Source organism: Dipodomys spectabilis, unplaced genomic scaffold (assembly GCF_019054845.1).
Source record: "Dipodomys spectabilis isolate Male_0828 unplaced genomic scaffold, ASM1905484v1 ptg000365l, whole genome shotgun sequence".
Lineage (NCBI taxonomy): Eukaryota > Metazoa > Chordata > Mammalia > Rodentia > Heteromyidae > Dipodomys > Dipodomys spectabilis.
The window spans coordinates 13,106,052-13,130,160 of record NW_024871042.1 but is presented as its reverse complement, the minus strand read 5'-3'; the positions used below and the strand labels follow the sequence as shown (position 1 = coordinate 13,130,160).

At 44.5% G+C, this 24,109-nt stretch overlaps 1 protein-coding gene across 1 annotated transcript; it reads left to right on the top strand.

Moving 5' to 3' along the window:
• Window positions 1-17,928: 17,928 nt before the first annotated feature.
• On the top strand, window positions 17,929-21,825 carry Ccr4 (C-C motif chemokine receptor 4). The gene is made up of 2 exons (XM_042666517.1): window positions 17,929-17,958; window positions 20,574-21,825. The coding sequence occupies exon 2, from the start codon at window positions 20,624-20,626 to the stop codon at window positions 21,704-21,706; it is 1,083 nt and encodes a 360-aa protein (XP_042522451.1). The 5' UTR covers window positions 17,929-17,958; window positions 20,574-20,623; the 3' UTR covers window positions 21,707-21,825.
• The last annotated feature ends 2,284 nt before the right edge of the window (window positions 21,826-24,109 follow it).

Sequence of the window (24,109 nt, the reverse complement as noted above, 5' to 3'; positions counted from 1 at the left end):
GACACTTTGTGATGGAGCTTTGAGAGAATAGCTTGAGGTGGGTTGACCTCAGTCTGTTTTAAGCCAAAGCTTAATTCCAGGAGAGAAATCTTTCAGGCTTGAAGCAGCAGAATTCTGTTTGTTATGTGTTGTTTTCCTATTTGGAAGATCTCAGAATTGCTGTGTTCTGGTAGATAGTGAAAGATATGCCAAAGTTTTAGGCTTGGTTTTTTTTTTTTTCCTCCCCCGTTTCTGTTTTGTTTTTTTTTAATCCAGTGGTGCCAAAAAGTACTTAGGGTATTTATTTAGGACCTCCCTCTTACTGAGTTTTCAACAGTCTGGGCCTGTATAAAAGTCACACTCATGCAACAGTGATTGCATAGGGTCAGGTCTTCCTAGTCCTGCAGCTTTCTCTGGCTTCTCGTTGGCTTCCTGTGGGCCAGGGCACAGGCACAGCACTCCGTCCACATTGATTGCCTTTGTTTGGTTTCTACCTCACTTGTGATAAAAGTCTTATCTACCTCACTTTTAGCAAAAACAGAGCTTGAAAAGAATTGTTGTAATCTAGTGGGGAGTAGGCAGAAGTGGGAAAGCTACCTCTCGATCTAGACCAGATCTTTTCATAAATCTGGACCTGATGTCTCTCAGGAGAAAAGATTAACCTTTAAAAATAAATGCAAGTAGTTCTTAACCAATCTGGCTCCCCTTCCCCTCCCCTCAATAGAATTATACATACCTCCATCTACCACATTTTTCAGTATTATGAAACTACTGGTTAATTTGACCCATTATAGGACTTAACTGCAAAAATGAGGACCTTTAGGTCTCTTTTTCTCTTCAAGAGAAAAATATTTTATCTATATTTGAATGTCTGCAAAGAGAACTTTTTAGGGGAATACCCTAGAGGTCAAATTGAAACATCAGGTATTTGAAGGGAATGAGGCCCTTTGACTTTGCGATTGTACTGAGAGCCTTCTAAACTCAGCTGTTTCCACTGCAGTGACTGGAGAAAGATGTGTTGCTCTTTTGTTTTGATTTCCTTTTCTACCAAAGGTGACATGAACGGGTTGTTTCCCTCCCTCCCCCTTATTTTTCTTGTTCCTTGTTTGTTGAATACTTGATAAATTTGAAGAAGCACATTATCAGGATATACTGTATTGACCCTCTTCCTGTCTTCTTCCCTGGTAAAATGTCAGATGTGATTGGATGAGAGGGTCTGAAGACCACTGTTATGGTCCTCCTAAGTTGGGTTTATGACTGTCATGGTTGAAGAAATATACCTCAAGGATGTCTATTTTAAAAACTGATCTTACGGGTTAAAAAGCCAGCCTGGTGAGATGTTTTTCCATCTCCATTTAACCAGTAATGGTTTTAAAAGTGTTGTGTTCCACACGGTCTTAGACCTCTTTTAATGATTGTATTAACTTCCAGCTCAGGTAGTGTTTTTCTTAGGGTTATCTCAGCACACTGGCAGAATGTTGGCGTGTGTAGGGAAGTGTTTACTTTCTTGAAATCATCAGTTCTGGTATAGTTCTCTTTCTAACAGTCTGTAGTTATCTTTCTTCAAAGGAAGATGTTTCTCATTTATTGGATTTTCTTGTTTTTAGGGTCATAAGAAAGTTGTTTTTGTTTTTGTTTTTTTCCTTTTCCCCTAACGTCAATGCAGACGGGGGTGGGTGGGTAAAAGGGGTGTTTAGCATGTTACATGTAGTTGGGTGGGTGGGAGGGTTGTTTGTATTTTTTTTCCTTTTAATGAATCTTGCTTAATACTGTCCATTAGCTCTCATGCCTGGTCAGCAAAAATGCTTTAAGTGTAGAATATATGACTCAGTTTTTGTTTTTAAAGAGAATAAATACAGAATTTGGCAACATGTCACAGAGGCAGGTTGCTTGATATTAGACTGACCAAACCTCTGATTTTCTGTTATTTCTCCAAGGCAAATCAATAGGATTATGTGCCACCAGAATACCTCCTGGGCTGCAGGAAGCTCACTACAAGCCCAGTTGGGGTGCCATTGCATACCACTCCATTGTGAGTGGGCATTGCTGTGGCAGTGTGGACCCCACATTGCCGTGGGTAGGTGGGGCATTTCCCCAAACTTTTTGGCAGAAGTGGGTTTCTGTTAATTATACACACCTGTCTCCCTGACCCTTCCTGTTTTGTTTTTACTTTTAAACCTTGTATGTTAGTATTGCAGGCCGCAGGCATGACAGGCAATGAACAGGTGAAGAACCAATGGAAAAGTGTTTAAACTCCTGTGTTTGCTAACAGGCTTCTGAATGTATCGCTGTGGTCCACAGAGAGGGCTGGACAAGGTGGCAAGGAGATGCTGTATCAGCTACCACAGCCTTAAAACAAAGTTGGTGTCTCTTTGGACTTTAAAAATGTTCCTATGCAGCTTATTTTATTTTTGTTTAATCAAATAAACGAGAGGGTTTTTTTCCATGGATTTTATGTGTCTGTGTGATCTTTAATCCAAGATAAAGGTGCATGTCATTTTGAATGGAGGAAATTTCAAGAGCTTCGACATTGTTTATAAAGTCTAGAATTAGGCCCTAGGGGACTGCCTTCTCTCCAAAAGGAGCTGAGTAGCAGATGTCCCTTCAGAGAGACAAGTACTGTTTCCCCCTCACCGCTCTAGTGGGTTCTGATCTTATATACTCTGCCTGGTGAAGAGAGCCAAGGAACCATTGATGGGCTCAGCTTTGGCCCTGTGGCAGGTGAGCCTCTGCTATACTTGGCTTTCCCCCAGGTGCTGTGGGGGACTGGGACTGAGACCTCCTAGGTGCATTAAAAACTCCTTGTTTTGGGGCTGAGTGATCACAGCTGGGAGTGTGTGTGTGTACACGTGCGCGCACACGCGCACACACACATATAAAGGGGGGGGCGGTACTGGTGTTTGAACTTGACACTACTGCCTGAGCCAGTGTATGTATTACACCCCTCACCCCCACCCCCCATGCTTTTGTTGGGCTTAGATCTCCACCCAAATGTGGTTTTTGGCTTAAAGCTTTGTGCAATCTACATTCTGGGCTGCAGGTCTTTGAGACTGGATTCCACCTGAAAATGGCCAACTTTCTAATAGACTCCCAGTTCAGTCTCTCAAATTGTAGCTTCTCAGTTTCTTGCAATTGAATTCCCATATAAGAAAATGAAATAAGTGAATGCATAGAGTGTAGGTCTGGGTGGACTACCAAGGTTGGGAAGGAAGATTTGGGAGTGACTACAGTGGAGTTAAGCATATTCTGGAATTGGACAGTGATAGTAGCTTCAACTTGGTTGGATATCCTTGAAATCTGAACTTTGGCATTTATTTTTAATACTATTACTTGGCAGCACTAGGATTCGAACTTAGACCTCATGGTTGCTAGGCAAGTACTCTTCCACTTGAACAGTGCCCCCAGCCCTGAACTTTTTGTTTATTGTGATAATCTTTATGATATGAGTTATGTTAATATGATAGGCACAGGAAGGAATAAAAAGTTTGATCATCCTACCACATCAAATTTTATGTTGAGAGTCTTGATTTCCTGGTTCTGTTGGGCCAGTTTGACCAGCAGGTTGTGAGCGGCAGTATTTTATTGCCAGTGTGCCTTGTCCAGAGGCCTCATCAGCTTTTGCCTAGATGAGTGCCTGACCCAGAGCTGCAGCTGGTCAACCAAGAGTAAGGGCCATTGTGAGCCAGGCACACAAATTCTCTGTGAGAGGCCAGCTGTGGATGTAGCAGAAGAAAGGGAGTATGGAGACAACTGGTCAAGATTATCAAAGGCACCTGGCTACTGGTGGCTTACGCCTGTAATCCTAGCTGAACCTCATGGCTAATTTTTACATGGCTTAGGAAAACCATGTAGAAAGGGGCTGATAAAGTAAATGTGACAGTGGGGCACTGGTGGCTCATGCCCTGTATTTCTAGCCACTTGGGAGGCTGAGATCGAAGGATCAGAGTACAAAACCAGTCCAGGTAGGAAAGGCCATGAAACTCTATCTCTGGAAGTGGCACTGTGGCTCAAAGTGGTAGTGTTGTTCTATCCTTGAGTGGAAAAGCTCAGGCATATACCCAGTCCCTGAGTTCAAGCCCCATGACCAACCAAAAGAGATTATCAGATACTTCTTAAGTTTGCTTGTTGCAACTTCGAGAACCATTTACAGTAAAACATTCACTAAACTGGATGCCCCGTGGCTCACGCCTGTAATCCTAACTACTAAGGAGACTGACATCTGAGGATCACCGTTCAAAGTTAGCCCAGGCAGGAAGGAAACTCTGTGAAACACTTAGCTCCAGTGAACCCAAAAGAAGCCCGAAATGGCACTGTGTCTCAAGTGGTAGAGCACTAGCCTTGAGCACAAAGAAGTTCAGGGATAGTATGCTGGCAGGCCCTGAGTTAATGCCCCAGGATCAGCAAAAGCCAGCCTTAGGACTTGAATTTAGGGCCTGGGCACTGTCCCTAAGCTTCTTTGTGTTAAGAGTGGAAGTTATTAGTTACTAGTTTGTTTCTCCCTACAAGGGACATTAAGTTGCAGGTGACTTATAGCTATCTTATGTGTAAATTTGTGATATTTTTTTGTGGTATTCTGGTTGGATTTCCATTTGCTAGACGGGTACTTTACCATTTACACTACAGCTCTACTTCAGACTTTTTGGTGGTTAATTGGAGATAGAGTTTCACAGACATTACTGCTCAGACTTTGCTGGTCTGGCTCTGAACCACAGTTCTCAGATCTCAGCCTCCTGAGTAGCTGTTTTTAGCACTCCACTCTGGTTATTTTTTGAAGTAAGGTCTCACTTTTTGCCCAGACTTGCTTGGACCACAGTTCTGGATGTATGCTTGCCATGTTGCTGGAATGACAGACCACCCATCAGCTTTTCTTTTCTTTTTTTTTTTTTTTTTTTTTGTCTGTCGTGGGGCTTGAACTCTGGGCCTGGGCGCTGTCCCTCAGCTCTTCAGCTCAAGGCGAGCGCTCTACCACTTGAGCTACAGCGCCACTTCCTCTTTTCTTTTTTTTTTTGTCGGTCGTGGGACTTGAACTCTGGGCCTGGGCGCTGTCCCTCAGCTCTTCAGCTCAAGGCGAGCGCTCTACCACTTGAGCTACAGCGCCACTTCTGGTTTTCTGGTGGTTTTATTGGAGATAGGAGTCTCACGGTCTCTCCTGCCCGGGCTGGCTTTGAACCGTGATCCTCAGATCTCAGCCTCCTGAGTAGCTAGGATTATAGGCGTGAGCCACCAGCGCCCGGCGAGCTTTTCTTATTGAGATAGAATACCACCAACTTTCTGCTCTGGCTAACATAGAACCAGGAACCTCCCAATCTCTGCCTCCTGAGTAGTTAAGATGACAAATGTGCTGCTGAAGAGGCTGAGATTTGAGGATCGTGGTTCAGAGCCAGACCAGGCAGGAAAGTCTGTGAGACTCTTATCTCCAATAAACTACTCAAAACTGGAAGTGGTGCTGTGGTCAAACAGTAGTGTAAGCCTTGAGCTGAAGAGCTGAGGGACAGCACCCAGGCCTAGAGTTCAAGTCCCAGGACAAAAAAAACAAGACTCATCTTCAATTAATCAGAAAACTAGAAGTGTAAATGTGGCTCAAAGTAGTAAGAACACTAGCCTTTAACAAAAGATTTCAGGGACACTGCTCAGGACCTGAGTTTAAGCCCCACAACCAACAGAAACCTATAAACAGGTATGAGCTACCAGCGTCTGGCTTCCAGGGTACATTTTCTGGCTTCTTAAAGAGGCAGCTTCTCAGCAGAGCGCCGGTGGCCCACGCCTGTAATCCTACCAACTCAAGAGGCTGAGATCTGAGGATTTCGGTTCAAAGTCAGTCCAGGCAGCAAAGTCTGTGAGACTATTACCTCTACTAAACCACCAGAAAACTGAAAGTGGTGCTGTGGCTTAAGTGGTAGAGCACTAGGCTTGAGCTGAAGAACTGAGGGACAACGCCCAGGCCCAGAGTTTAAGCCCTGCCACTGTCCCCCACCCCCAAAGAAAAAAAATGAGGCAGCTTCTCAGTTTTTTTTTTGCCTTGTAGGGGTGCATTTGTACCAATACTGGAGCTTAACTCAGGTCCTACATGTTGTCCCTGAGCTTTTCTGTTCAAGGCTAGTGCTCTCCTACTTGGAGCCATAGCTCCACTTCTGGTTTTCTGGTAGTAAACTGGAGATAAGACTCTGATGAACTTTTCCTGCTTGGGCTGGCTTTGAATCATAATCCTCAAGTCTCAGCCTCTTGAGTAACTAGGATTATAGGCATAGGTCACCAGTGCTTGGCCCTCACTCTTTAGTATTTAGGATTAAAGGCTGAGCTACAGGTGTCTCGCTTATATGTTCTTTTTATATAAATTTATGGATTAATTTTTGTGTGCTTTCTGTGTCTATGAAAGTATGTAATTAATTTTTCTTAAACAGTCTCAATAGATAGCCCCTGCTGGCCTCAACCACATGATCCTGTGGTCAGCCTCCAAGCTAGGTCAGTGTTGCTTTGTTTTATGGGTGTGAGATGGGAACTGTGGTTGACACGGTCTGTTTGGAGAGCCTCTGGCTGACTTCAAGCAGTTCTGCCTATAGCCTGTGTCCTGTTCCTGATTGCACAAATATTTTTGGTGCAGTGCATTGGGTCTTTTTGTTGGTTTGTGTTTTTGGTTGTGGGGCTTGAACTCTGGGCCTGGGTGCTGTCACTGAGCTTTTCTGCTCAAGACTAGCACATTACTATTTTAAGCCACAGCTCCACTTTCGGTTTTCTGGGGGTTAATTGGAGAAAAGAACCCCACAGATTTACCTCCCTGGGCTGTCTACAAACTTAGATCCTTAGATCTCAGCTTCCTGAGTAGCTAGGTGTGATCACTAGCACTCCACATTATACCTTTTGTATGGTTTGCCAACTTCTTTTTTTTTGGTCGGGTCGTGGGGCCTGAACTCTGGGCCTGGGTGCTGTCCCTCAGCTCTTCAGCTCAAGGCTAGCGCTCTACCACTTGAGCCACAGTGCCACTTCCGGCTTTTTTCTTTTTGCTTGTGTGGTGCTGAGGAATCGAACCCAGGGCCTCATGCATGCAAGGCAAGCGCTCTACCACTGAGCCACCTTCCCAGCCCCCAACTTCTTTATTTTTCAAATGCAGCAGAGTTATGACTTACTTGTATGTACTTTTTTTTTTTTTTTTTTGTCGGTTGTGGGGCTTGAACTCTGGGCTTGGGCGCTATCCCTGCGCTTTTCAGCTCAAGGTGAGCGCTCTACCACTTGAGCCACAGCACCACTTCTGGTTTTCTGGTTTTTAATTGGAGATAAGAGTCTCATGGACTTTTCTGCCCAGGCTGGCTTTGAACCGTGATCCTCAGATCTCAGCCTCCTCAGTAGGTAGGATTATAGGCGTGAGCCACCGGCACCTGGCTATATGTACTTTTTAATATTTTTTCCCCCAGTACTGGAGTTTGATCTAAGATCCTTGCTCTTGCTAATCTTTCTTGCTCAGTTGACATTCTGAAGACTTGAGTCACACTTTAAGTCTGGCATTTGGCTGGTTATTTTGGAAATGGAGTCTTTTTCTGTTCAGGCCAGCTTTGAACTACAGTCCTCCAGATCTCAGCCTCTTACTGAGTAGCTAGGATTACAGGTATGACCTGCCAGTGCCTGACATAGATCTACAAGGAATGAAAGATAATATATATTAAACAGTTTGGAAGGCGATCTTGCCTAGCTAGGGTAGGAAGTTTACACACAGGGTTTGGAGCAGTTTGGGGAGCTGAAACTTGTACTGTGCGTACTGAGGTAAACACCCTCGGCCGGAAGTTGTGTGGATGCAGTGATGCTGTGCTTTCCCCCATGGCTGCCTCTCCTAGAGGCAGTGCTTTCTGCTCTCTGCGCCGTCTGGGGGCTGGCTAGCACAGGTGGGCCAACAACTTGTTTTCCTGGGTGGAGTAGCTTCCTGGTATTCTAGTCACAAGATGTCAACTTTGATTTCAGTGATTGAGGCTAATCTTGGCCAATTATATTTTAGTCAAGTATTCCTAGCATGTTTTGAAATGACTCGTGGATGAGACTCAGTAGTATTTCTGCTAGTATTTCTTTGCTGCAGAAGGTACTGGACTGAGTTAATGGCTACTGTTTGTTTTTGTGCCTGTCCTGGGGGCTTGAACTCAGTTCCTGGGCACTGTCCCTGACCTTTTGTACTCAAGGCTAGCACTCTACCACTTGAGCCACACTTCCTTTCTAGTGTTTTTAACTTTTCCACTAGGAGGGCCTACTGTCTGAGGAGATGTCAGTGGTGTGTGGACCACTATTTCCTGCCAGACTAACCACTGGTGGTGCAACAGTACTCAGCCTCTGGTCTCCACTGAGATATCTCTTCTGAGGTTTGAGAACTTGGCTTAGAAATGTGCACATAAGGGCTTTGGAAGGTGGCTTAGTGGTAGAGTGCTTCCCTAGCATGCATGAAGTCCCGAGTTCAATTCCTCAGTACCACATGCACAGAAAAAGCCAGAAGTAGTGCTGTGGCTCAAGTGGTAGAGTGCTAGCATTGAGAAAAAGATATTCAAGGACAGTGCCCAGGCCCTGAGTTCAAGCTGCAAGACTGGCCAAAAAAAGAAAAAAAAATGTGCACATAAGCTGGGCACTGGTGGGTCATACCTGTAATCCTAGCTACTCAGGAGGCTGAGATCTGTGGATTGGGGTTCAAAGCCACCCTGGGCAGAAAAGTCCATGAGATTCTTTTCTCTAATTAACCACCTGAAAACTAGAAATGCAATTGTGGCTCAAGTGGTAGAGTACTATGCTTGGGCACAAAAAAAGTTCAGGGACAGGGGTCGGGGAAGGTGGCTCAGTGATAGAGTTCTCGCCTTGCATGCATGAGGCCCTGGGTTCGATTCCTCAGCACCACATAAACAGAAAAAACCAGAAGTGGAGTTGTGGCTTTAGTGGTTTGAACTGAATTGCTGAGGGAGAGCTCCCAGGCCAAGAGTTGAAGCCCTATGACTGACCAAAAAAGTTCAGGGTCAGCACCTAGGCCCTGAGTTCAAGCCCCAGGACAGGAAAAAAAGAAAAAGAAAGTGTGTACTTCTTTTCTCAGAAGTTGAAGAAGTCTGTTGACTAGCTTATTATGTGTAGTTCCTTGGATGAAATGAAGACATGAACTAGTGACTCCTTTCCTCTCCTGAGTGCAGGGGGAAATTGTCAAGGGTTAGACCCAAGGCAGGAGTTCAGATGACTGGCCAAGCTGGCCTGGTAAGCTTTGTCCCAGAATATTCCCAAGGCACATTTGTTTTCTTCACTGTGTTTTGTGATACAGCAGAGCCAATGGTCAGTCAGAAGACTGATGAGGTCGTGGAATGTTTTCTTGTTTTACGGGATGTTGTTGCCTGTGATGACTTGAGTTTATATGAAGTTTCAGTTATTATTAATATGCAGTTTCAGCCCAGCAGGCTGCCACTCCTTTTCCACTCATTGCCTCTGACTGCACCTTTCCTTGGCATCTGCTTTGCCAGGCATTCCTTGCCTGTGCTTTCTTCATTTAGCAGAAATAGTTGGCAAAGAGCAGCTGCTCCCAGAAGCCTTATTTTTGGAAAGGATTTTTTTCTTTTAAACAGAGCCAGGTGTGATTTCTGTTCTATTATAGAATTGTGTTCAAGTCTCTCTTATTCTGTGTTATACTTATTAAAATTATCTTTTACTACAGAATTCTCTCCAAACCCTATTCCACATAGTACATTCTATGGGAAACGATCTCCATTCCACCATGATACTGGTGTTCTCACAATGGACACTTTATATTCACCTCTTCACCTCGAGATCATCCAGTAGGTTGTGGATGATTTGGAAAGCTACGAGAATGTAGATAGTGATCAGAAAACTTGGTTAAATAGTTGAATGAATCTTTATGTAGCTGTGGGAAAGTCTGTTTTGGAATATAAGTAGAAACTTTTTTTTTTCTTAGTTACAGGGGTTTGAACTCCGGGCCTCACACTTGATAGGTAGGTGCTCTACTGCTGAACAACTTCTCTGGCCCTTTTCCTGGTTATGTTGAGATAGGGTCTGCTTTATTGCATGCCTAGACCTTCAATTTACCTGCGTGCGTGCGTGCGTGCGTGCGTGCGTGTGTGTGTGTGTGTGTTTAATGCCTGCCTGTTATGATGCTTGAACTCAAGGCTGGCACTCATCACTTATGGTTTTTTGGTGGTTAATTGGGGATAACAGACTTTCCTGCCCAGGCTGGCTTCAAAGCAGTGTCCTGGTCACAGGTGTGAGCCATTGGCACCCAGCTTCAATTTGTCTATTTTAAGGTTCATATCAGGCCAGGCACCGGCTGAGAGCTGAGGATCATGGTTCAAAGCCAACCCAGGCAGGCAGGAAAGTCTGAGACTCTTACCTCCAATTAACCACCAGAAAGCCAGAAGTGATGCTGTGACTCAAGTGGTAGAGCGCTAGCCTTAAACTGAAGAGCTGAGGGACAGCGCCCAGGCCCAGAGTTCAAACCCCATGACCAACTCAAAACAAAAACAAAAAAAAACAGGTTTATGTTGTGGGTTGGGATGATAGTTGCCCACATCATAGCTGGCTATTGGTTGAGAGAGTCTCCTGTGGCTGCCCAGTTTGGGCTTGCATCATAATTCTCCTGATCTCAGCATCACAAATAGTTAGGATTAGAGCTGTGGGCCCCAGCACTCAGCTATTTGTTATTCTTTCAGTACTACCTATAAATATTCATTTGTTATATATATATTTGTATTATTTTCTAAGAACAAACCAAATGTAATATTACTAATTTTGTGACTCAACGTCATCAGTGTGATTAATTACCTCTTTATATTTATGAAGATGATAGGGGATTTATAGTATTACAGATTTGGTTTGTTTACTAAGAAGACAGCTGAGCATATCCCAAGGTGGGATATGCATATAATCCCAGCACTTGAGAGATTGGAGCAGGTGGATTGTAGCCAAGACTACCAAGGGAGATTTAGCCACTCTTGTTTCCTTTGTTTTCTTGTGATCTATTTCCTTTTCATTGTTTTCTTTTACCTATTATTGAAGTCTTTGTCTTATTTCAGATAAACTAATTTGTGTAGGAGCTCTTTCAATGTGTTTCACATTGTTCTAAATGCTAAAGGTCTAGTAGTTAATAGAGAAGCAAAAATCTTTAACCAGTAGGACTTAAATTGTATAGTTTTGCTAGCACAGGTCCCCTGGAAAGGACTTCAAGGCCTCCCTGCCCTACACTGGGACTCACCTTGAAAACTGCTATAGTTATGAAATGACATCTGCCTGCAGGGGGCAGCAGGTACCACAGCAGTTTCCAGGTTACAGTTACCATTGCCTAGACAATTGATTTCGGCTCAAAGATAACATTTCCTTCTAGAAAATATTTTAAAATATACCAGAGAATTCCATGGAAGAAATGCTCCTTCAGCTTTGTATCCATAATATCAGGCTATATTCCTCAAGGCAGGCTAGTGATATGTGCATAGGGGTAAGGGAAGGGGGTTATTCCATGCAAAATGTAAGATAGTACATATCTGAAATAATGAAATTACTTGGTACAGTTCATACACAGTTGTAAAAAAATGACAGGAAAGTAAAACAGGCTTGGATGAGAGGAGGAAGGGCTAACAAAGAGGGTGAATAAGAATGAATATGGGAGCCGGGCGCTGGTGGCTCACGCCTGTAATCCTAGCTACTCAGGAGGCTGAGATCTGAGGATCACGGTTCAAAGCCAGCCTGGGCAGGAAAGTCCATGAGACTCCTATCTCCAATAAACCACCAGAAAACCGGAAGTGGCGCTGTAGCTCAAGTGGTAGAGCGCTCACCTTGAGCTGAAGAGCTGAAGGACAGTGCCCACGCCCAGAGTTCAAGCCCCACGACCGACAAAAAAGAAAGAAAGGAAAAGAATGAATATGGGGGCTAGGAATGTGGTTTAGTGGTAGAATGCTTGCATAGCACGCACAAAGCCCTGGATTAGATTCCTCTGTACAACATAAACAGAGCCAGAAGTGGTGCTGTGGCTCAAGTGATAGAGTGCTAGCCTTGGACAGTACCCAGGCCCTGAGTTCAAGCCAGGACTAGCCAAAAAAGGGGAAAAAAAAAAAAAAAAAGAATATGGTTGAAGTACTTTGTATGTTAAGAAAAAAAAAAGATGAAATTAGCTGGGCACTGGTGGCTCATGCCTGTAATCCTAGCTACTCAGAAGGCTGAGATCTGAGGATTGTGCTTCAAAGCCAGCCTGGGTAAGGAAAGTCTGTAAGGACTGTTATCTCCAATTAACAACTAGAAAACCTGAAGTGGCGCTCTCGCTCAAGTGAACAGTACTCACCTTAAGCTGAAGAGCTCAGAGACAACGCCCAGGCTGTTCAAGCCCCAATATTGACAAAAAACATAAAGATGAAATTAGCCAAAATTGTTTTAAGAAAAGAGGGAGTTGGATAGGAGAGAGTGATAGGGGATGATGTTGATTGGAAAAAAAATTGCTTACATGTATGAAAATGTTAGGAACTCCTCTTGTACAAGTAACATATGCTAATTTTTAAAAAGGTAAACTATAGGCTGGGCACCGGTGGCTCACACCTATAATCTTAGGTACTCAGGAGGCTGAGATCTGTGGATTAGGGTTTGAAGCCAGGCCAGACAGGAGTGAGACTTTTATCTCCAATTAACTACCAAAAAAGCCAGAAGTAGAGATGTGGCTCAATTGGTAGAGTACTAGTATTGAGCAAAAGAAGCTCAGAGACAGCATCCTGGAGGCAAGTGCAAACCCCAGGACCAGACACCCCCTCCCCCCGAACAAAAAAAAAGAAAAAAGAAAACAGGAAGGTTGGGTATAGTAGCTCAGGCCTGTATTCCTGCTTGCTTAGGAGGTTATGATCAGGAGGATCAGAATTAAAGGCCAGTTTGTGCAAAGCATTTACAAGACCCAGTGAGCAAGCCTGGCATGGAAGCATAGGATCAAAGTCTTAGGCAAAAATTGAGACCCTATGTGTGTGTGTGGGGGGGGGGATGGGGGTGAGGGGTGGAGGGGAATGGACCATAAAACAAATAGTGACTAAAGTGGCAGAATATTTGTCTATCAAGTATAAGGCTTGTGAGTTCAAAACCCCAATAGTACCAGAAAATAGGGATGCAAAGCAGTGGCTTAAGTGGTAGAATGCCAACTTTGAATGAAAAAGATAAAAGACAGTGTGCCCAGATCTTGAGTTCAAGCCCCCTTAATGGCAGAAAACAAAACAGGAAGGCAGGAAGTCAGATAAGAGAGATGCCACATTGTTTGCTGGCCCTGAAAATAGAGGAAGCTTACCTGACCTCTAGAATGTAGTTAGCCTCCAGATGCTGGCAAATGCATGGTTCTTTCCTAGAAATTGTAGAAAGAACCAGCCCTGAGAACACACAGTGACACTTTGAAATTTCTGATTGCCAAAACAATAAAATAGTAGTTTTTTGTTTTAGGGTATTTTGGGGGAGTTGGTCGTGGGGCCTGAACTCTGGGCCTGCGCGCTGTCCCTGAGCTCTTCAGCTCAAAGCTAGCATTCTACCACTTGAGCCACAGCGCCACTTCTGGCCTTTTCTGTTTATGTGGTGCTGAGGAATCAAACCCAGAGCCACCTTCCCAGCCCCCAAAAGATAGTTTTTATGTGTTTGAAATCAGTGAATATGTGGTAACTTGTCACAGAAGTAACAGAAAATAACACAGTGAGACTCTGATATTGTATATAATGAGATACTGACAATTTCCCCTTTTCCTCAATTTCATAATTCAGCTAGACTGAATCTTGACCCAGGTAGATTGGTTCCACTTCTCAATGACTTATATCCAAGAATAAACTTTTTGGTAGTCAGCAATTATTACCATTTCTTTCCTTTTGTAAACCAAGAGACCCAAGGAATACATATTGGGCCTGCCTTATAAATGAGAATCAGCTCCATTGCATGAGGAGAGTTTAGTGATCAGGGCCAACTATTTTAGCATGGGTACATTTTATTACATCATCAGCTTAGTATGTGTCATAAATACTGCTCACAGAAGTCACTTTTTTGCTTTCAAAAGCATATGTATGGGCTGGGACTGTGGCTTAGTGGTAGAGTGCTTGCCTAGCATGTATGAAGTCCTGGGTTTGATACTCAGTGCTACATAAACAAAAGAGCCAGAAGTGGCACTGTGGTAGTGCTAGCCTTGAGTAAAAGAAGCTCAGGGATAGTGCCCACACCTTGAATTCAAGCCAGGTAATGGCAGGGGTTGGAGAAGGTGAGGGGATATGGAAAGGAGATAGAAAAGCATAGCTACTGATGATGAGAGACTGACATCTGAGGAGAGCGTTGCGCTGTCAGTCCCTGGCCCAGAATTTCCTCCAGATAGGCAGGGCTTTTTGTTTGTTTTTTGGTCTAAAGTCCTGAGTCCTGCATTATTATTTTCTAATAGGTTTTTCTCTCTCTCTGTCTCTCTGTCTCTCTGTCTCTCTTTGTTGGTTGTGGGGCTTGAACTCAGCCTGGGTGCTGTCCCTGAGCTCTTCTGCTCAAGGCTAGTGCTCTACCACTTTGAGCCACAGCACCACTTCTGGTTTTTGATTGGTTAATTGGAGATAAGAGTCTCGAGGACTTTTCTGCCCGGGCTGCTTTTGAACTGTGATCTTCAGATCTCAGCCTCCTGAGAGGCTAGGATTACAGACATGAACCACTGGCCACAATGGTTTTCTCTTTGTTATCCAAGACCTCAGAAAAGCTAATGCACACCATGGTGGAGCCCATGTAGCCTGCCTGTCTACCAGTCGCCGTGGCTGCCCATTGTATCACCTGGAGAACGCAATAACTATTTCTCTTTATGAAGACTTTTACAAAGTCCCTGAGGGATCTTTCATAAACAAGGTGGCACTATTGCAGTTGTTTATACGCTATATTTATACACACTTCTAGACAAATACTTCGTATTTCTAAATTGTGTTTACAACCAGGGTAGTGTGTGTGTGTGTGTGTGTGTGTGTGTGTGTGTGTGTGTGTGTGTGTGTGAGTCACATGCACAGGGAAATAACATGGTGACACCCACTAAGAACTGTTAAAAGAAGTGGGTTGGGAGGAGGGATCTAACAAAGAGCAATATGTAAAGGATGAGTTTGACCATATCTTGCATAGTTAAACATATGCTAATTTTAAGTAGTAGAGAATTCCCGAGTGCCTTTGGCTCATGCCTGTAATCCTGGCACCTTAGGAGGCCAAGATTGAGGTTCAAAGCTTAGCCTGGACATACAAATCTGTGAAACATTTCCAACTAACCACTAAAAAGCTGAAAGCAGAGCTGTGGCTCAAGTGGTAGAGTACCAGTCTTGAGCAAAAAGCTCAGGATAAACCAGGCACCAGTGCCTGCAATCCTAGCTGCTCAGGTAGCTGAGATCTGAGGATTTTGATTCAAAGTGCCTGGGCAGGAAAGTCTGTGAGACTTTTATCTCCAATAAACTACTCAGAAAAAGCTGGAAGTGGTGCTGTGGCACTATGGATCAAGTGGTACTGAGTGCTAGCCTTGAGCCTGTAAAGCTCAGGAACAGTACATAGGGCCTGAGTTCAAGCCTCATGACTAGGGTCTTTTCTGTTTATGTAGTACTAAGGAATCGAACCCAGGGCTTCCTGTATGCTAGGCAAGCATTCTACCACTAAGCCACAAAACTGGAATTTTTATATTAAAAAAAGTGTGATCAAAGGTTTGTCAGTATATTAAGATCTCCCTGATGATGTGGTAAGAGCTGCCTTGACCCCTTCCATAGGTCTGAACTTCCTGTTTTCAATTAAATAAGTCCACATCCTCAAATCACTTTGATTTTTAAATTGTTATGAAGGTGATGTACAGAGGAGTTACAGTTTCGTAAGTCAGGTAATGAGTACATTTCTTTTTGAATAATGTCACCCCTTCCTTCACTGTCTTCCAGTGTTCCCCTCCCACTCCCACCCACAAGGTTATACAGTTCATTTTCAGATCCCTTTCTTAATCTCTTCTGGGGCCCTCATTATCCTTAGGCCAACTTCGAGATTGCTAGGACAGCTTCTCTGCTCTGAGTTCACAAAATTGTTCAAATTGGCCTATCACTGGAAAACTCGGAAGCGTAACTCCCTTCACTTGTGTGTATAAGCTGTCCATAGAGTTCATGGTTACAACCCTGAGTGTCTCCACTCACACTTTCATTTTGATACTAAAGCTTGGCTTCCTACCTGCTGCTGCTATGCTACAACTCCCCATGCAGGCCTTGATGATTGACAGCTCCCACAGACACGGGAATTGCTGTTGCAATAATGCTGGGCCCACCAGGGGTCGCCATAGTTTCATGTTAGGCACCTGACCTTGTGCTGTGTCCTATGTAGCCTGGGGTAGGGTTTGTTGGTCTGTTCTTCTCTGCTCTATATGAGAAATTTCATGACACATGGTGACCATGAATATCAAGAGTGTGGAAGTTGGCCTGTAATTGGCTTCCATGCCTTGGGCATTTTCCCTCTCTGGGAAGATTTGTTCCTAAGTCATGTAAGAAATGATATTACTAAAAAATTGATCTTCTGGAAATAGGGGTGAGGACCCACTTTTGAATGCTTTTCAACCCTTCCTGAAGGGTAACGTGCTGTTTTTCCAGTACAGTAGTGTACTTACTCAGCCAACCTCAAGATTCACTTTGTCTAGAGCAGCAGTCTTGGAAACCTGGATGGTGACTCATGGTTCACCCTGGTAATTTCTGGGTTCCCAGTAATGGCTGCAGACAACATGCCAGGCTCCACTGTTTCAGGAGAGGAAGATATTTGCTCCTGTGCATTTGATTTATGTGAATTTTCAGTTAGTGCCGTGTTGAGCACATACACATATGTGCATATATATGCTGGCCACCACGTACATACATGTTGGGCACATGCTTTGTACTTTGCAAATGTTAGTACGTTTCATCATAACTAGTAAATCTGCAGGCGTACTTTCATATTAAGGGGAACAGGAAGACATGGTCGTCTTATGTCATCGAGGACCAGATTTATTGTGAAATCCAAAAATATGGTTAATGGAGACACATAAGAACAAACTGTCCACTTCTCTACACTTGGCTATCCTTTTAGTAGTAGTAGTAGTAGTAGTAGCAGTAGCAATAGTAGCAGCAGTGTTTTGTCAGTCATGGGGCTTGAACTCAGGATCTAGGTGCTGTCCCTAAGCTCTTTTGCTCAAATCTAGTACACTACCACTTTGAACCAGAGCTCTACTTCTGGTTTTCTGGTGGTTAATTGGAGATAAGAGTTCTCATGGACTTTCCTGCCTGGGCTGCCTTTGAACCCAATCTTCAGATCTCAGGTTCCTGAGTTGCTAGGATTATAGGCATGAGCCACCAGCTCCTGGCTTTTTATTTTTATAAAGAATGGAGGTTTATTGAGCTTGTGCTACTGGGGGCCGGGGGGGGGGGGGGGGAGAGAGGGCTATGGCTGCACCTGGTGGGCATTCTGCAGTCTGCCTATCTAGGCAAACAAGATTGTCCTTTTTCTACTGTGTTAGTGGACTTCAGTCTAAAGATACTGCTTACTTGGAGAACACTGTGTGAGTACTCACCACTGGATTTCCATGAAAATGAACTAAACAGCCCATTGATCCACAATTTACTGATCATTTCTACTGCACATGACCAGTGAGAAATGAAAATGTGTGTGTGTGTGCGCGTGCGCGCGCGCACATGCACATACAGTGTTGGAGATTAAATCCAGGCTCTTGCTCATACTAGGCACATGATCTGCCCTCTACCTGCACAACAAACACATTTTTAAAAAGCTCCTTCAAAAACAACTTTATTTTTTAATCTAACAGAAGCCAACCCTTCCTAGCTCTGAATTTTGGAAAATGAGTCACTCATCTCATTTTCTGTTTCCTCCCTCTCTGAAAAGCCCCACTTGAACTCAGGGTAGATGGGTCTCACAGGAAGCCACATGCCTTTCAAAGCACCTGTGCTGCTTGAGCAAGCCTGGCACTGCCTCACAGATCTTCCTCAGAGCCACTTCCAGAAACGCAAGGTAAGTGGGGTGGGGGTGTTCCCAGGGCCTCTGGCCACCCACTGCTCTCCAGACACGTGGCCCAGAGGCAGCATCAACAACTGGCCATCCACTCACGCAGCCTCTGCATTCAGGCTCTCTGTCCTGCTATATTGTCTCTTCACTTTTCCATCTCACCTGCTGCCATTCAGATATTGGGCTCTTCCTCTGCAATCAAGCCCCAGATACCCCAACGACTGTCATCAAAACTCCACACTGTCCTGCTTCTTGATTCTATCAAGATCCCAGACTAAGAAACACTACACATAGAAGATCTGCAGAATGAGAATCTTTAACCAGCTCTCCTTCTTGCTTGTTCTAAGACTCCTCACATCCTCAGCCTTAATTTTACCCTTTCACTGGTACAGATTTTTTTGAGAGCTTGTGGTACAGCATCAGGCCTTTCGTATGCTTTTTTTTTTTTTGGGGGGGGGGGCCTGAACTCTGGGCATGGGCGCTGTCCCTCAGCTCTTCAGCTCAAGGCTAGCGCTCTACCATTTGAGCCCCCAGTGCCACTTCCAGCTTTTTTCTTTTTGCTTATGTGGTGCTGAGGAATCAAACCCAGGGTCTCATGCATGCAAGGCAAGCGCTCTACCACTGAGCCACCTTCCCAGCCCCTCATCTGCAATTTTAAGATAAATTCCAAATCTTCCTGTGGAGGGACGTGGTTTTGGGTGTTCTGCTGCGTGGTGGGAAGGCTGCAGGTGGGCAATGGTGGGGACCTAAGGGATCAGGTATGAATTATCAGAGTGACAAGTGTTATAGGGACGCAGGCAGCGGTGGTCCTGAGTCCTTCATGAATTGCTCTGCTCAGAGGAGCGTGCGGGTCACCAGTTGAGACAAGAAAACAAAGTGGGTGAGGAGTAGCGATGCCCTTTTTGGCTCTGGTGTGCCTTTATGTGTCAGGCTAAATTCCCTGCACAGAAAAAGAACTCAGTGCATAGGTTGGTTTTATATGTAATTTTGATTAGACCCAAAAGTTCGCTCAAATTATCCAACTTAGTATGTACTTCCTCCTGAAAAGCCTTATAAACACACTTGCTACATTAGCATCAGATTGACCCAGGAGTCACTGGCTGTCCATACCAGAAGGCTCTGCACGTCCCCGCCTGAGAGGTGCTCCTAGGGTGCAGGAGCTGGCTTGTGCCAGCTCAACATGCTGAGCGGGTTTGTAGTGTAGTTCGTAGCCTGGCATTGGCCAGCAAGTGTGGTAAGTCAGAGCTTTTTGCCACTTACCACTGAGACCTGGTTTATCAGTACATCCTTGAGACTTGTGCTTCAAAGACCACAGCAGCGGAGGTCACTTAATCACAGAACATATTTACCACCAGTCAATTGTGCTTGCTTAGGTGAGAGTGTGAGAATTTTGTTGGGATGGGAGTAAATGTACAAGACTGGAAAGTACTTTAAGATCTGTACAGTACAAAGCATGCAGGAGGCATTTCTTTTTATGTAGGGGCAAGTGACTACTAACCTAGCTTCCTTCTTAAAGAAGAACAATACCTAAAGAAAGCTGAGTACCAATAGCTTATATCTATAGTCCTAGCTACTCAGGAGGCTGAAATCTGAGGATCATGGTTCAAACCCAGTCTGGGAAGGGAAGTTTGTGAGATTTTTTTTTTTTTGGCTGGTCTTGAGGCTTGAACTTGGAGTCTGGGCACTGTCCCTGAACCATCATCCTTAGATCTCAGCCTCCTGAGTAGCTAGGATTACAGGGGTGAGCCATCGGCACCTGGATGTCCATGAGACTCTTATCTCCAATAAACCACCAAAAAGCTGGAAGTGAAGCTTCAGTTCAAATTGTAGAGTATTACTTTTGAGCAAATAAAAAGCACCTGGACATCCAGGTGCTGGTGGCTCACACCTGAAATCCTAGCTATTCAGGAGGCTGAGATCTGAGAATCACAGTTCAAAGCCAGCCCGCACAGGAAAGTCCACGAGACTCTTATCTCCAATGAATCACCAGAAAACCGAAAGTGGCGCTGTAGTTCAAGTGGTAGAGCACTAGCCTTGATCTGAAGAGCTGAGGGACAGCGCTCAGGCTCAGAGTTCAAGCCCCATGACTGACCAAAAAAAAAGTAGAACTAAAATCTAGAAAAATATATAGATTCATTATGTTACTACTACTATTATTATTTGAGCTGTGCTGAGACCGCGCATTAATTGAACCCAGGGACCTACCTGTATGTCCAGACATGCACTCTACCACTGAGCGCTATGTGTACATTCTTTCTCTTATCTACACGAAGGGCCTGGGTGCAGTCATATCCTATTGGGAAGAGCAACTGATCTGATCATCCTTGAAAGTGAATCCAACTCTTGGAGGCACAACCTTAACGGGTGCCACTTGAAAGGGAAATTTCACTTCCCTCACAAATGTGAACTGCACTTCCTGGCAGAGGATGAGAAGATTGACATGTGAACCCCATCTGTGTGACTCCCAAGGCTGGATTATTTCGTGTGGCAGCAGGGCACTAGGAAGCTTTGGGCCCTTCCCTTGGGAAGGGCGTGTGCTGATGGGGGGAAGCTATGTCCTGCGTGTAGTACTGTTGCTTTGTTGTTCTTACAGAAATCTGATCTGCTCTTCCTCTCATTAGCTTCCTCGGGTTGGCCCAGACCAGTCTTGAGGAGCCTGTAGAGTTACAAAATGAACCCCACAAATGTGGCAGACACCACCACAGATGACAGCATGTACAGTAGTTACTACCTGGATGAGAACATCCCCAAACCTTGTACCAAAGAAGGTGTCAAGGCGTTTGGGGAGCTCTTCCTGCCTCCTCTTTACTCCTTGGTCTTCCTGTTCGGTCTGTTTGGAAACTCTGTGGTGGTCCTGGTGCTATTCAAGTACAAGAGGCTCAAGTCCATGACGGACGTGTACCTGCTCAACCTTGCCATCTCGGATCTGCTCTTTGTGCTTTCCCTCCCTTTCTGGGGCTACTACGCTGCCGATCAGTGGGTGTTTGGACTCAGTCTATGCAAGGTTATCTCCTGGATCTACTTGGTAGGTTTTTACAGTGGCATATTCTTCATCATGCTCATGAGCATCGACCGGTACCTGGCGATCGTGCATGCGGTGTTTTCCTTGAGAGCGCGAACCCTGACCTATGGGGTCATCACTAGCTTGGTGACATGGTCTGTGGCTGTGTTCGCCTCCCTTCCGGGCCTGCTGTTCAGCACTTGTTACACCGAGCGCAACCACACCTATTGCAAAACCAAGTACTCTGTCAATGCCACGACGTGGAAGGTTCTGAGCTCCCTGGAGATCAACATTTTAGGGCTGTTGATCCCCCTGGGGGTCATGCTGTTTTGCTACTCCATGATCATCCGGACCTTGCAGCATTGTAAAAATGAGAAGAAGAACAAGGCGGTGAAGATGATCTTCGCCGTGGTCGTCCTCTTCCTTGGGTTCTGGACGCCGTACAATGTGGTACTCTTCCTGGAGACCCTGGTGGAGCTGGAAGTTCTCCAGCACTGCACCTTCGAGAGGTATCTGGACTACGCCATCCAGGCCACAGAAACCTTGGCTTTCGTCCACTGCTGCCTCAATCCAATCATCTACTTTTTCCTGGGGGAGAAGTTTCGCAAGTACATCGTACAGCTCTTTAAAACCTGCAGGGGCCCCTTCATGCTGTGCCAACCCTGTGGGCTCCTCCAAATATATTCTGCAGACATCCCCAGCTCCTCTTACACCCAGTCCACTGTGGATCATGACCTCCGTGATGCCTTGTAGACAATGGAAATGCAAAAACAGTTCACCGGCTTCCCACATTTGTAGCTTCCTTACCAGTGTGCTTGTTTAGTAAGAATGTCCTGCGCAAGTGTTCATGAGCGAGGGCTCCTCAGCCTGCAGTGGGCGACCCCTTCCCGTGACATCTGACCACACCTCCTCCCGCCAGGCCTGCCTGCATGGAGGAGCAAATCTGAGCAGAGTTCTAAGCATCATGGCCTTTAAGGAGTTGTAGATTCTGTGGAAGAGAAAGCGCTGCACAACCCCTTCTGGGGGTGGAAGCGGCCCTCTGTCCACTCTAACTTTTGTGAAAGGGTATACAAAAAACCAACTTGGATTGGCTGTCATGGTGTGTCTTCAGTCTGGTGCCTGAAACATTGTATATTCTGTGAATGTATACAGCAACAATGACACTTCGGTGTTGATTTTTTTTTTTAATCGAAGCCAATTTTTTTCTGCTGCTGATATAAGCATATGAAGGCTTAGCACAGTTTGATTTCCAAATGGAAAATAGGAATCGAAGAGGAATTTTTATTTAGAATCCAAGAATACTTGCTGAAATTCAAACAACTGAATTTGGTGATATTCAAATCTTTAAAATAATCCATAGGTCCTGGATGTAGGTACAGATACCTACGATACTAGCTACTTAGGAGGTGTTGGCAGGAGGATCTTGGTTTGAGGCATAGCAGGAACTTGCCTCAAAACAAAAACAAAAAACAAGATTCAGCTCTGTGTCCCAAATAATTTTTTTTTTTTTTGTCAGTCATGGGGCTTGAACTCTGAGCCTGTGTGCTGTCTCTGAGCTCTTCAGCTCAAGACGAGTGTTCTACCACTTGAGCCACAGTGCCACTTCCAGTTTTCTGGTGGTTAATTGGAGATAAGAGTCTCATGGACTTTCCTGCCCGGGCTGGCTTTCAACCATATTCCTCAGATCTCAGCCTCTTGAGTAGCTAAGATTGATTACAGGTGTGAGCCACTGGCGTCTGGTCTGAAATAATCTTTAAAGTGTGAGCTGTTGTAAATCTTAATAAAGCTATACTCCCAGACCTCATAATCGAAGTGGTATGTGCCTTGTCTGTGTGAGGCTCTGGATTTGAGCCCCAACACTGCAATAATTGTATTAAGATTAATATTATTCCCAGGCCCAGAATACATTTACCTAGGCCTTTTACTTGCTTACAAACAGCCTTCAAAATTAAAAATAAGGGGCTGGAATGTGGCTTAGTGGTAGAGTGCTTGCCATGCATAAAGCCCTGGGTTTGATTCCTCAGCAGCACATAAACAGAAAAAGCCACAAGTGGTGCTGTGGCTCAAGTGGTAGAGGCTAACCTTGAGCAAAGGAAGTTCAGGGACAGTGCCCAGGCCCTGAGTTCAAGCCCCAGGACTGGCAAAAAATAAAATAAAAATAAGGTAGACTGGTAAAGTATGAGGAGATGGACCATCAATTGAAGTGAAAGTTATCAAACGCTAATTATGGCATAAAAATATCTTTTAAAATTATAAAATTGTACAAGGCATCCCTTCCTTTACATTTTGGGTAGGTCAAGAGTTTGAGTTAGTCACTGTTACAAATTATTTTAATCCTTTGTCATGTTATATACTTTTGAGATGAATTGGTAAGTTTTTAACAAAGATTCCAATGAAGTCTGTTAAACCTCTGTCTCTAAGAAAAGCTAACTTTGCAAGCTATTATATTAAAATGCTTCTATTATGTTGACACATTATTGCATGCCTTATAAGCCTTTTTTTTTTTTTTTTACAAAGTACATTTCCAGGCTAGGTGCTGGTGGCTCATGCCTATAATCCTAGCTACTCAGGAGGCTGAAATCTGAGGATCATAGTTCAAATCCAGTCCAGGCAACAAATCCACAAGACTTTTGTTTCCAGTTAATCAGCAAAAAGCTGGAAGTAGAAGCAAGGCTCAAGTGGTATTGTGCTGACTGTAAGTGAAAAAGCCAAGCAATAGTGCAAGGCCCTGACTTCAATTTCAGTATGAACACCAAAAAAAAAAAAAAAAGAATTTTCAGAAAAATGTTGAGTGTGCATGCATGCGTGCGTGCATGAACTGGGATCAAACTCAGGACATTGTGCTTACTAGACAAGTACTCTACCAATTGCATCATAACTTCCTAGCCCTTTCACTTTTCAGATAAAGTTTTACAGATAAAGTCTCTTGATAATTTAGTCTGGGACTGTGATCCCCCTCTCTCTACCTCCCAAGTGTCTGGGACCACAAGCATGTACTCCCATTAAGTGGTATTAGTTGTTGTTGCTTTTGTAGAAAATAAATGACTTTTTTTCCCAGTCCTTCCTGAGCCTGTTCACCGATAGGGCTGAGAATCAGAGCTGCTAGTATGCCTGTTGCTTTACTGCATGCTGTAGGTGCTATGGACTCAGCCTTGG